Source organism: Micromesistius poutassou, assembly GCF_964030765.1.
Source record: "Micromesistius poutassou genome assembly, chromosome: 2".
Lineage (NCBI taxonomy): Eukaryota > Metazoa > Chordata > Actinopteri > Gadiformes > Gadidae > Micromesistius > Micromesistius poutassou.
The window spans coordinates 220,217-231,029 of NC_140272.1; the positions used below are offsets into that span (position 1 = coordinate 220,217).

A 10,813-nucleotide genomic window follows, 5' to 3' on the forward strand; every position below is an offset into this window, starting at 1 on the left:
ATAAGTGTTTATTATTGTTTATTTCTAATGCAATTTTTTTTGTAACACAGAAATTGTATTAATAATTGTACTTATTATACATGTACTGATCAAAGAAAGGCAAAGAAATATCTTCTCAAAGGACGGCTTCAGTAAACTCTGATACTTCATGAATGGACGCCTTCTCTCTATAATGACTCGTGTTCTGTTCAACAGCTGCTGGGGCTCCGGGTGACTGCAGCCTCGGTCTGGCCCTGCAGGGCCTGGTCCAGGGCCTGGTCCAGGGCCTGGTCCAGGCCCTGGTCCAGGGCCTGGTGCAGGGCCTGGTGCAGGGCCTAGACTAGTCCAGGGCCTAATCCAGGGCCTGGTCCAGGGCCTAATCCAGGGCCTGGTCCAGGGCCTGGTCCAGGGCCTGGTCCAGGGCCTAGACTAGTCCAGGGCCTGGTCCAGGGCCTAGACTAGTCCAGGGCCTAGTCCAAAGCCTAGTGCAGGGCCTGGTCCAGGGCCCGGTCCAGGACCTTCTGGTCCTCCACGGCGTAGGGCATGGTGACGCGGAGCTGCGTCTGGGCCTCCATGCTGCGCTCCATGGTCTCATAAGCGTTGGAGTTCCCCGACCAGCAGCGCCGGGCCACCTGTCAAACACACCCAGGAGGAGGAGCCGTCAGACCCTGCGGACCTTCTCCAGGAGGGATGGGCCCCCAGTTCCCCCTGTAGTCCCTCTCTGTACAGAGAGGGACTACAGCCTTACCCCGTTGGAGACGTCCCAGTTGAGCATCAGACTGGCTCGCTTCGCCGCTTCCTCCGACCCGTCCAGAACCAGACCAAAGCCTCCGTTCATCACCTCCCCCCTGGAGGGAACAAAACCCAGAACCCTCAGGTCATCACCTCCCCTCTGGAGGGAACAAAACCCAGAACCCTCAGGTCATCACCTCCCCTCTGGAGGGAACAAAACCCAGAACCCTCAGGTCATCACCTCCCCCCTGGAGGGAACAAAACCCAGAACCCTCAGGTCATCACCTCCCCCCTGGAGGGAACAAAACCCAGAACCCTAAGCTCATCACCTCCCCTCTGGAGGGAACAAAACCCAGAACCCTCAGGTCATCACCTCCCCCCTGGAGGGAACAAAACCCAGAACCCTCAGGTCATCACCTCCCCCCTGGAGGGAACAAAACCCAGAACCCTCAGGTCATCACCTCTGAACCCTTAACCCTGAACCCTGATGCAGAACCCAGGTGTGTTTGGTGTCGCTGCAGGATGACCTTACCAGCCTACGCCGCCGCCGTTGTGCAGAGACACCCAGGTGGCCCCCCTGAAGGCATCCCCCACAAAGTTCTGGACCGCCATGTCTGAGGGGTGGAGGAGCACCAGGAAAGAGACCCTGTTACTACAATCACCACAGAAGAACAAGGACAGGACAGATGGAGAAGATGATCTGCTCAGAGCCAATGAGGGGATCCTCCCTGAGGGGCTCAGTCGCTCCACTTCCCAATCAATCAGACCGGAGGAGAACCAACACACCTGCACAGAAGGCCGAGCCGTCGTACACATTGGAGGTCTCTCTGAACGGGCTGTCGGTCCCACTGACGTCATGGTGGTCCCTGCTGAGGACCACAGGAGCCTGAGGAGGACAGTACAGCACAGCTCAGAACAGCCCAACTACAGGCTCCCGTGAACCCTCGCTGAAGAGGCCAAAGGTCAAAGGGAACAGGAACAGGAAGTGAGTACTGTGTGCCTCTTACTGAAACCCTTCCATCGGCGATGGCCTTGTTGATAGCGAGTGCGATGCAGACTCGGCCCTTCTGGTCTGAGTACAGGATCCTAGCCATGGACCCCACCACCTTGGTACAGAGGACAGTGAACCAGTTGAGGCCTCATTCATGTGAGTAGCTGTGGTCTCCTAGGCGACCAAACCATCTGACCTCAGGCCCTACCATCTGGTGTTTCCCGGCCTCCCTGATCCAGCGGATGTTGTCGTGGTACTGCTGCCTCACGCGCTCGCTCACGCCCACTGCGATATCCTCCAGGACCGCGGCCGCAATCTGGTCCGTGACCTCCAGGTCTTTGGGGTCACACGAGGTACACACCCAGCGGAAAGGACCGAAGCCCAGCGAGAAGATGTCCCTGATGGAGAGTGGGCGGAGATCTTCATGCAGGCGGTGGCTGGTCGGGGTCTGTCTGTCTGTCTGTCAGAATAGCTCTCTAGCAGCCCGGTAGTTCTGCACTGTATTGAACCCACCGCTCCTCTCATCACTCACCCCATGATATGCTGGACGTAGGACGGATAGCGGAACTCCGTAGCGCCTCCACTCCCCCCCTGCTTCTCTACGTTGGCCCCTGACACCAGAAACCAGAGGACTAACTGTTACTGTGGGTTAGAACAGTGTGTAGCTCTGTGTGTGTGTGTGTGTGTGTGTGTTATAACAGAGTGTGTAGCTGTGTGTGTGTGTGTGTGTGTGTGTGTGTGTTATAACAGTGTGTAGCTGTGTGTGTGTGTTATAACAGAGTGTGTAGCTCCATGTGTGTGTGTGTGTGTGTGTGTGTGTATGTGTGTGTGTGTGTGTTATAACAGAGTGTTTAACTGTGTTTAACTATTATATCAGTGTGTAGCAGTGTGTGTCTGTTCTGCTCTCACCAGCTCTCTGGGCCTCCAGCAGGAAGGCGTTCCCATAGTCCCAGAAGAACATGCCGGCCTCCGCCAGCGTGTCGATTGCCGCCACGTGTCTCTTCAGGCTGGACAGACAGACAGGAGGGAGAACGGACAGAGTAGGTCAGACAGGTTTCACTCCTCTCTAAACACCCTCAGCCTCTCCTGGGTGGTTCTGACCTCTCCTCCACGGTGGCTCTGAACTGGCCCGGGCTGGAGGCCATGAGCTGGTTGGCCTGGCGGAAGCTGAGCTGCACGGGGTAGTAGCCCCCGCTGAAGGGGTTGTGGAGGGAGGTCTGGTCCGAGCCCAGGTCCACCAGCAGCTCCCCGGTCCGCTGGTACTCCACCACCAGCCTCTCCCTGCAGCAGAGGGGAGGGTCAGAGGGGAGCCCCCAGAGGGTTAGGGTCAGAGGGGAGCCCCACAGAGAGGGTTAGGGTCAGAGGGGCGCCCCCAGAGAGGGTTAGGGTCAGAGGGGAGCCCCCAGAGAGGGTTAGGGTCAGAGGGGAGGGTCAGAGGGGAGCCCCCAGAGGGTTAGGGTCAGAGGGGAGCCCCACAGAGAGGGTTAGGGTCAGAGGGGCGCCCCCAGAGAGGGTTAGGGTCAGAGGGGCGCTCCACAGAGAGGGTTAGGGTCAGAGGGGAGGGTCAGAGAGGGTTAGGGTCAGAGGGGAGGGTCAGAGGGGAGCCCCCCAGAGAGGGTTAGGGTCAGAGGGGCGCCCCACAGAGAGGGTTAGGGTCAGAGGGGAGCCCCACAGAGAGGGTTAGGGTCAGAGGGGAGCCCCACAGAGAGGGTTAGGGTCAGAGGGGCGCTCCACAGAGAGGGTTAGGGTCAGAGGGGAGCCCCCAGAGGGTTAGGGTCAGAGGGGAGCCCCCCAGAGGGTTAGGGTCAGAGGGGAGCCCCCCAGAGGGTTAGGGTCAGAGGGGAGCCCCAGAGAGGTTAAAGGGAAGAGGGGAGCTCCACAGAGGGTTAGGGTCCACAGAGGGGAGCCCCCTTAGGTTCAGAGGCTCAATGGAAAGGAGGCAGCAGCGGTTTAAGGTTTTTTTCACCTTTCACTCACCATAGGTCTACGATGTTTCCATGGTAACCCAGGCTGAGGGGTAGCTTGGCTGCCCTCGCCTCTCTGTAAATAACATGACATGATCAGTCAGTGATCCAATCATAAAGCACAGAGATGACCGTCCAATAGGGTAGAGCAGTGATCAGCGCGAGGAGAGGTGGGCGTGGTCAGCGTGGGGAGAGGTGGGCGTGGTCACCTGATGCGCTGGATGCAGTGGTCCAGGCTGCTGCTCATCTCCATCAGCCAGCCCTGCTCATGCCTCTTCCTGATGGGGGCCTCGTCCACCTGGGGGGGGGGGGGGGGGGGGGGGGTCAACCAGTCACTAACCAGACCTACAGTCAACCAGAGTCACTCACTACCAGATCGCCAGTCAACCAGTTACTCACTGACTAGTCAACCAGTCACTCACTACCAGACCAGTGGAGACACACACACACACACACACACACACACACACACACACACACACACACACACACACACACACACACACACACACACTGACCTCGGCCACGACCCCGATGCAGCCGGCGATGACGGCGGCCTTGGCCTGCGCTCCGCTCATGCCCCCCAGGCCAGAGGTGACCAGGACACGCCCCCTCAGGTCCCCGGAGCCCAGGTACCGGCGGCCCGCGTTCAGCAGGGTCAGCTGGGGGGGGGCACACCGGGGGGGGGGGGGTCAACACCAGGGGGGGAGTCAGCGAGGGAGAGAGACCTCCTGCTGGGTCGGACCAGAGGCCTTAGAGCTGCACCATGTGCTGTGTGTCTGGACCCCAAGAGGAAGTGTGGCGTCTGCGCCTTGAGTCTAGCAGGTGTCGCCCGGTGCGTATAGTCTCCAAAAAACGTAATACTGGAGTGAAGAAAGGGGAGATCGCACACAAGGGCTGAGATGTTCTAAAAGTGTGTTTTAAAAGCCAACTACAGGCCACATAACCAAGGGGTAAACGTTTGGGGTCTAGCCCATTCATCAGTGTGTCTGGACCCACCATGGTGCCGTGGACGATGCCCTGGGGCCCGATGTAGCAGTAGCTCCCCGCCGTCATCTGGCCATACCTAGAACACACCGCAGGAGAAGGAGAGAGAGGTAACACTAACCCTAACCCTAACCCTAACCCTAACCCTAACCTAACCCTAACCTAACCCTAACCTAGAACACACCGCAGGAGAAGGAGAGAGAGGTAACACTAACCCTAACCCGCCTCGTCAGCCCACCAAGATAAGAAGGTAGGAAACAGAACACCTACATGGACACACCGAGGGCAAACATCTTCTCATACTGCTCTCTGGATGAGTAGTTAGGGATGACCTGTGTGGAGCAGAACACAAACATCCTGATGAGTAAAGAAGGCCCTGAACCCAGACCAGAGGCCCTGAACCCAGACCAGAGGCCCTGAACCCAGACCAGGGGCCCTGAACCCAGACCAGAGGCCCTGAACCCAGACCAGAGGGCCCTGAACCCAGACCAGGGGCCCTGAACCAAGAACAGAGGGCCCTGAACCAAGAACAGAGGCCCTGAACCCAGACCAGGGGCCCTGAACCCAGACCAGAGGGCCCTGGGGGGGGGGGCTGTACCATGCCGTTGGTGATGATGGCCCGGGGGGAGGAGGGCAGGCTGGGGAACAGCCCCATGGGATGACCGCTGTAGAGCACCAGGGTCTGCTCCTCCGTCATCACACTGAGGTAGTGCATCACCAGACGGAACTACACACACACACACACACACACACACACAAACACACACTCAGCTTATGGACTCATGTTTGCCGCTGCACCACACCCTGCTGGAGGCCCCAGTGCTCACCTGGGCCCAGTTACTGAACACCTGTCCATTGCCACCGTAGGTCACCAGCTCCTGCGGAAACTGAACGGCAAAACATAACATGGTCGTTAATTAAGGTTGCAATGTGTAACATTTCAACTAGCTCAGCATCTTGTAATAACCCGGTTCTGAGTGGAGGGTCTTTAACAGGTAGAGGCTCTGGTTGGCTGACCTGAGCCACGGCGGGGTCCAGGTTGTTCATGATCATCAGCATGATGGCGGCCGCCTGGGGGGTCCGACAGGGGTACTGATGTATGGGGTAGGCTCTGGACCGACATTAATACAGACTGTACCACTGTTTACACCCCCCTCTGGATACAGTACACATTATACAGACTGTACCAACATTAATACAGACTGTACCACTGTTTACACCCCCCTCTGGATACAGTACACATTATACAGACTGTACCAACATTAATACGGACTGTACCACCCTCACTAATACATGTGTTGGGAGGACTTTTATTATAACAGATGGAGGTTTCATTGCTCACTTGATGCGCATGGAGGGGCAGAAGCGGTACATGTAGATGTGACCGTGCTGCTGCAGCTCTTGAGCAAACTCTGGTGCCAGCGTAGTGTGGTGGCGGGGGGGGAAGTACCGGAGGGCGTTCGTCAGGGCCAGCTTGGGAGACAGAGAGATGGACAGGTGAGACAGACAGAGAGATGGACAGGTGAGACAGACAGAGAGATGGACAGGTGAGACAGACAGAGAGATGGACAGGTGAGACAGACAGAGAGATGGACAGGTCAGGGGAAAGCAGTAGCGTCCAAAAGGAGCCCCTTCACTTATCTCTCTTAATTATTGACTTCGACCTTTGCTCTGAGTTTGGACAAACATTCCAGACAGAGTCACCCATTACTTTGGGGGTTGGATAACACATGGCATCTGTGATCTTGTCGTTGTGAATTTAAACAACAGGGACATGATATCCGACACGCTTATATGACTGATGAATGATTGACCTCCCATAAGAGGCCCTGTAATCTGTATCCAGCTCAATTCCCCTTTCATCGCTCAGCTTCTGTACTTCATACTCCCTTGTGACCGTGTATTTGTCCTCTACAGTACACTACACACTACATGTACGCTTACCCCTCCACCGTTGAAGACCTTACCCGCTCCTCTGCTGCCGTGAGGTGGGGTGTCCGGGTCGGGGCGTGGGGGGTGCGGGGGTCTCTACCCCGGTTCACCGGTAACGGCTCCACAAGCAGACCGCTGCAGATCTCCTCTAGAGTCGACATCCTGATCGAGTCCTACCGCAGTCTGCTTCAGCTTCACTGTCCTCCAGAAGGAGGGTGGTCCTGGTTTTACCTGACTGGGGAGGGGCTTTGGAATGGGCGGGCCGGAGGGGCCGTGCTGATTGGCTGCTGACCCTCGCCCTCTTCCTTCACTAAGGACGAGCCGTAGAAGGACACTCTGGTAATTAGGGATTCACCAAGTATATTCTTTGGTGCAGCCCCTGATTGGTTAAGGCGCAGCTGTCCTAGTCATTATGGATTCCATGTGTACTCAAACCGTCACCGCCCCTCTGAGCTTAACGCTGCACATGTAAACATTGACCGACCATTCCCCTTTGTAGTCCTGATTTGGTAAGGCGTAGCAGTCATTATGGATTCCTTGTGTACTCAAACCCATCCATATCTGAGCTTAAAGCTGCACATGTAAACATTGACGGACCATTCCCCTTTCTAGACCTTTGATCGGGTCACTTGTTCCAGGTTTACATAACCAAAACAAAACATTGACGTGTGTAAAGCCCATCAGCGTTAAGAAACCAGTGGAGCGGGAGAAGGCCTCTTTAGACCAAACCAGTGGAGTGGGAGAAGGCCTCTTTAGACCAAACCAGTGGAGCGGGAGAAGGCCTCTTTAGACCAAACCAGTGGAGCGGGAGAAGGCCTCTTTAGACCAAACCAGTGGAGCGGGAGAAGGCCTCTTTAGACCAAACCAGTGGAGTGGGAGAAGGCCTCTTTAGACCAGACCAGTGGAGCGGGAGAAGGCCTCTTTAGACCAGACAACCGGGCCGTTGGCCGTCTTGGCCCAGGATCCCCCTCACCGCCGGGAGGTAGAAGACGAGCATGATGGACATATTTCAATCCGATTCATATTTGCAAGAGCTGCACATCAATAAGTTTCACCTGAGACCAAACTAGATCCGCCTTCAGGACTGAAGAAGGTTCTGTGACCTTTATTTGTGTTTAGAGCAGAATTGGAAATCTTAGATGCCTCTCATGAAATATCAACACCAGACAGCCTTGTGAGGCAGTCCAGTGCGTGATGGTGATCTGGATGATCTCTGAGGTCTGAGATGATGAATTAGGTACGGAACCTAATGCATCAGAGGGTTTACTACCTACGTTAAGGGAAAGTGTTGGGATGTATCTCTCTGTTTGAAGACATGCCATGTTTGTAACACTTTAAATCGGTTTTAATGGGTACCATTAGTCAGGTTAACATTTCAACTACCACGTAGCCCACGCACTCGTCTACGTCACTTTGGCTGAGGCTGCGTGACGACGTCATCGTCTGAACGGACCTCTTGGGTACTCTTGATCATTCCTGATCAAAAGGCAGTTTAAACAAAAGTTTCAAAAAATAAAGATGGATACAACTATTTATATTAAATGTTTATCACTTGGGTTAACGTATACTCGATGGCAACTTTTATACGGGCACGATATTGCAAAATGAATGCTTCAGTCATGCCCCCACGTCGGGACTGGGGCATCTTGCCCGGGGGATCTGCTAGAGGACAAAGGGGTCATTTTATCCCCTGACTCCTACAAGGCGTTTGATACGTCACAACATCAGCTCCTGTTTAAAGTCGTGCATATGTACGGATCTGGACCTCGATTCTGTAACATAACAGAATCATTTTACAACGGCAGCACTAGTTCAGGAGCACCCCCCCCCCCCTCGCTTCACCGTCAATAGAGGGCTTCAACAAGGACGCAACGTCTCCCCGTTCCTCTTTGTTTAGGCAGAAGAAATGTTGGCCGTTCTTATTCTAAACTCTGATGTTGTCAAGCTGAATGTTTTCGATGAACAGATCATTATGAGCCAACTGGCCGATGACACCACCGTCTTCTTAAAAAGTTTAGAACGAATCCCTAAAGTCTTCAAGTTAATTTATGTGTTTTCTAAAGCATCAGGTTTAACACTTAATCGCTATAAATGTGTATTAATGGCCATACATGATTGCAACCTCATAGAGGCTTATAATATCCCTATCAAATCTTCTGTGAAATATCTTGGAATCCATATAACCAAAGACGCAAATAACAGTGAAACCTTAAATATACAAGACAAGATTCTTGAATGTAAATCCAGGCTCAATATGTGGTTACAAAGAGACCTAACAGTTTTTGGAAGGACATATTTAACCAAAATGGAATCCTTAGCAAGGTGCATTTATCCTGCATATTCAATGGCCATCCCTAATAAGTTTATTAAAACATTCAACCAATTAAACTTTAATTTAATTTGGAAAAATAGGGTTCATTACATCAAGAAATCATAAATAATTAAAGAATACAAAGATGGCGGTCTACAAGCAATTGATTTTGAGTGTTTAAATGCTGTGCTGAAATTAAAATGGCTAAAATCCTTTCTGCTGAACGAAAACTGTATTTGGTATTGTCTCCCCAGGGGGTTGTTCAAAAAAATGGGCGGTATGGATTTTGTTCTTAAATGTGATTTTCAGATTGAAAAATTGCCAGTCAAACTATCCTTATTCCACAAACAGGTGCTGTTATGCTGGAAACTCATGTACACACACAATTTTACCCCACATCAAACCCCCATTTGGAACAACAGATATGTGCTATGTAGTGGTAAATCTCTCTACTTACAGCATTGGATGGATAAAAATATCTGGTCAGTAACCCACCTAATTAACGATCAGGGACACTGGCTAACTCATGAAAACCTTTGCTCAAAGTATGACACAGTTTGCACACGTGCTCAGTTTGATAAAGTGACCAAAGCGATCCCTGCTCCAGTAAGACTATTAGTCCAAAACATAGACACACAGCCGTGTGCAATAAATTTACCCATGCTTCAATGTAATGGGAAAGATTTTCTGGAGAACATTTCAAACAAATTGTTACGCAATCACCTGAACAATATACTGTACCCAATACGATCAAATAGAAACTCCATCATCCAACTGTTCTCAGAATTAGACATTAAGAAATGGAGAACTAACTATATTACTTACCCTGTAAGTCCTAAGACAAAATAAGTCAATTTCAAAATTCTTAGTAATATTTATCCATCCAAAGAATGAGATTTAATGTTGATCACAATAACTGCAGCTTTTGTGATACTGAAATTGAAACTACAGATAATCTGTTTTTCCATTGTATGTACTCTGTGACCTTCTGGGAGGATTTACAGGACTGGCTATCAACCAAAATCCAACTACTTACTCCTCTCACAAGAGAAAATATTGTGTTTGGTATTAACATGAAAGACATTAAGAGTGACTTCTTTTTTTCTTCTTTTTATTTATTTCTCTTATGTTACTATTATTTATTTTCTACTTTCTATTATTTATGTTAGTTATTATCACCTTATATAATTTAAGTTATTTCTCTTATCTAATGTGCCTTGTATGTTAAGAGGTATTTATTGTTGTCTATTGCCTTGATTTATGTAAATGAATCAGCCTTCAATAAAAAATAATAATAATTTAAAAAAATCTCGCCCGGGGGCGGGGTTATGTCCACGCGTCACATCTCTCATGCGGGTTGTCGTTGGCGACGGTGGCCGTGCACCAAAGCGCGCACAGTCAGGCAGGCACAGAGCTAGCGAACATAGGTCAGATCTAATAAGTTATGCTTTTTAAAACAAGCTTTTTGATGGAAAAGTGGTGTTTAATTATCATAATCTTTGTTTAGTGAACGCATAAAACCGTCAGTTTGTAAGCGAAATTTATCATGACGATCTTTGAGTTGTTTAGTGTTACCTAGCAACTGAGGCTTGAACTTAAATATCAATGGTTCAAGTCCAGCGTCAATATTTCTATCAATGTTTGTTTTGTTTTATCAGACACATATATTGATAGATGGTTTTTTTTGTTTTTTTGACCTTGACATGTTTCCACGGATAAACTTTCGTCTTCATCAGGTCAGACACAATGCTACAAATAATGTTCGTTTTGGACTGGATATTTACATGCCAACACAAAAGGTTGTAAAAGTAGTAGTTAGTTGCTTAGCCACTCTATAATACACTATAATCGGTATTTATGACTGTTACTGAGGTGTTAAGGTTTGAAAATGAGGTAGTTTACATTAATTGCTTTCAG

The 10,813-nt window shown here is 51.0% G+C and overlaps 1 protein-coding gene across 3 annotated transcripts; it reads right to left on the bottom strand.

Annotated features, from left to right (window-relative positions):
• Position 1: 1 nt before the first annotated feature.
• Positions 2–7,000, bottom strand: uroc1 (urocanate hydratase 1). 3 transcript variants are annotated; one of them, XM_084463983.1, is made up of 19 exons: positions 6,621–7,000; positions 5,996–6,126; positions 5,671–5,764; positions 5,481–5,540; positions 5,252–5,380; positions 4,924–4,985; positions 4,666–4,732; positions 4,185–4,328; positions 3,876–3,964; positions 3,680–3,742; positions 2,804–2,983; positions 2,612–2,709; positions 2,235–2,313; positions 1,911–2,100; positions 1,719–1,817; positions 1,498–1,597; positions 1,244–1,325; positions 728–827; positions 2–611 (listed from the first exon to the last, which is right to left on the bottom strand). In XM_084463983.1, the coding sequence occupies exons 1-19, from the start codon at positions 6,744–6,746 to the stop codon at positions 462–464; spliced, it is 2,043 nt and encodes a 680-aa protein (XP_084320109.1). In that variant the 5' UTR covers positions 6,747–7,000; the 3' UTR covers positions 2–461. The 3 variants fall into 3 exon arrangements, with proteins under 3 accessions (XP_084320109.1, XP_084320110.1, XP_084320111.1); XM_084463984.1 differs by lacking the exon at positions 6,621–7,000 and having other exon boundaries at positions 5,671–5,785; positions 5,996–6,110; XM_084463985.1 differs by lacking the exon at positions 6,621–7,000 and having other exon boundaries at positions 5,671–5,724; positions 5,996–6,109.
• Between the last annotated feature and the right edge of the window lie 3,813 nt (positions 7,001–10,813).

Bases quoted from the DNA above. Each gene is read 5' to 3' on its own strand.
- uroc1 (XM_084463983.1), bottom strand. From the start codon at position 6,746: ATGTCGACTCTAGAGGAGATCTGCAGCGGTCTGCTTGTGGAGCCGTTA. The intron at 3,965-4,184 runs GTCAGTGTGTGT...CCCCCCCCCCAG, and splicing joins GCATCGGGGTCGTGGCCGAG to GTGGACGAGGCCCCCATCAG. The intron at 2,314-2,611 runs GTGAGAGCAGAA...TTCTGGTGTCAG, and splicing joins GCTGGAGGCCCAGAGAGCTG to GGGCCAACGTAGAGAAGCAG.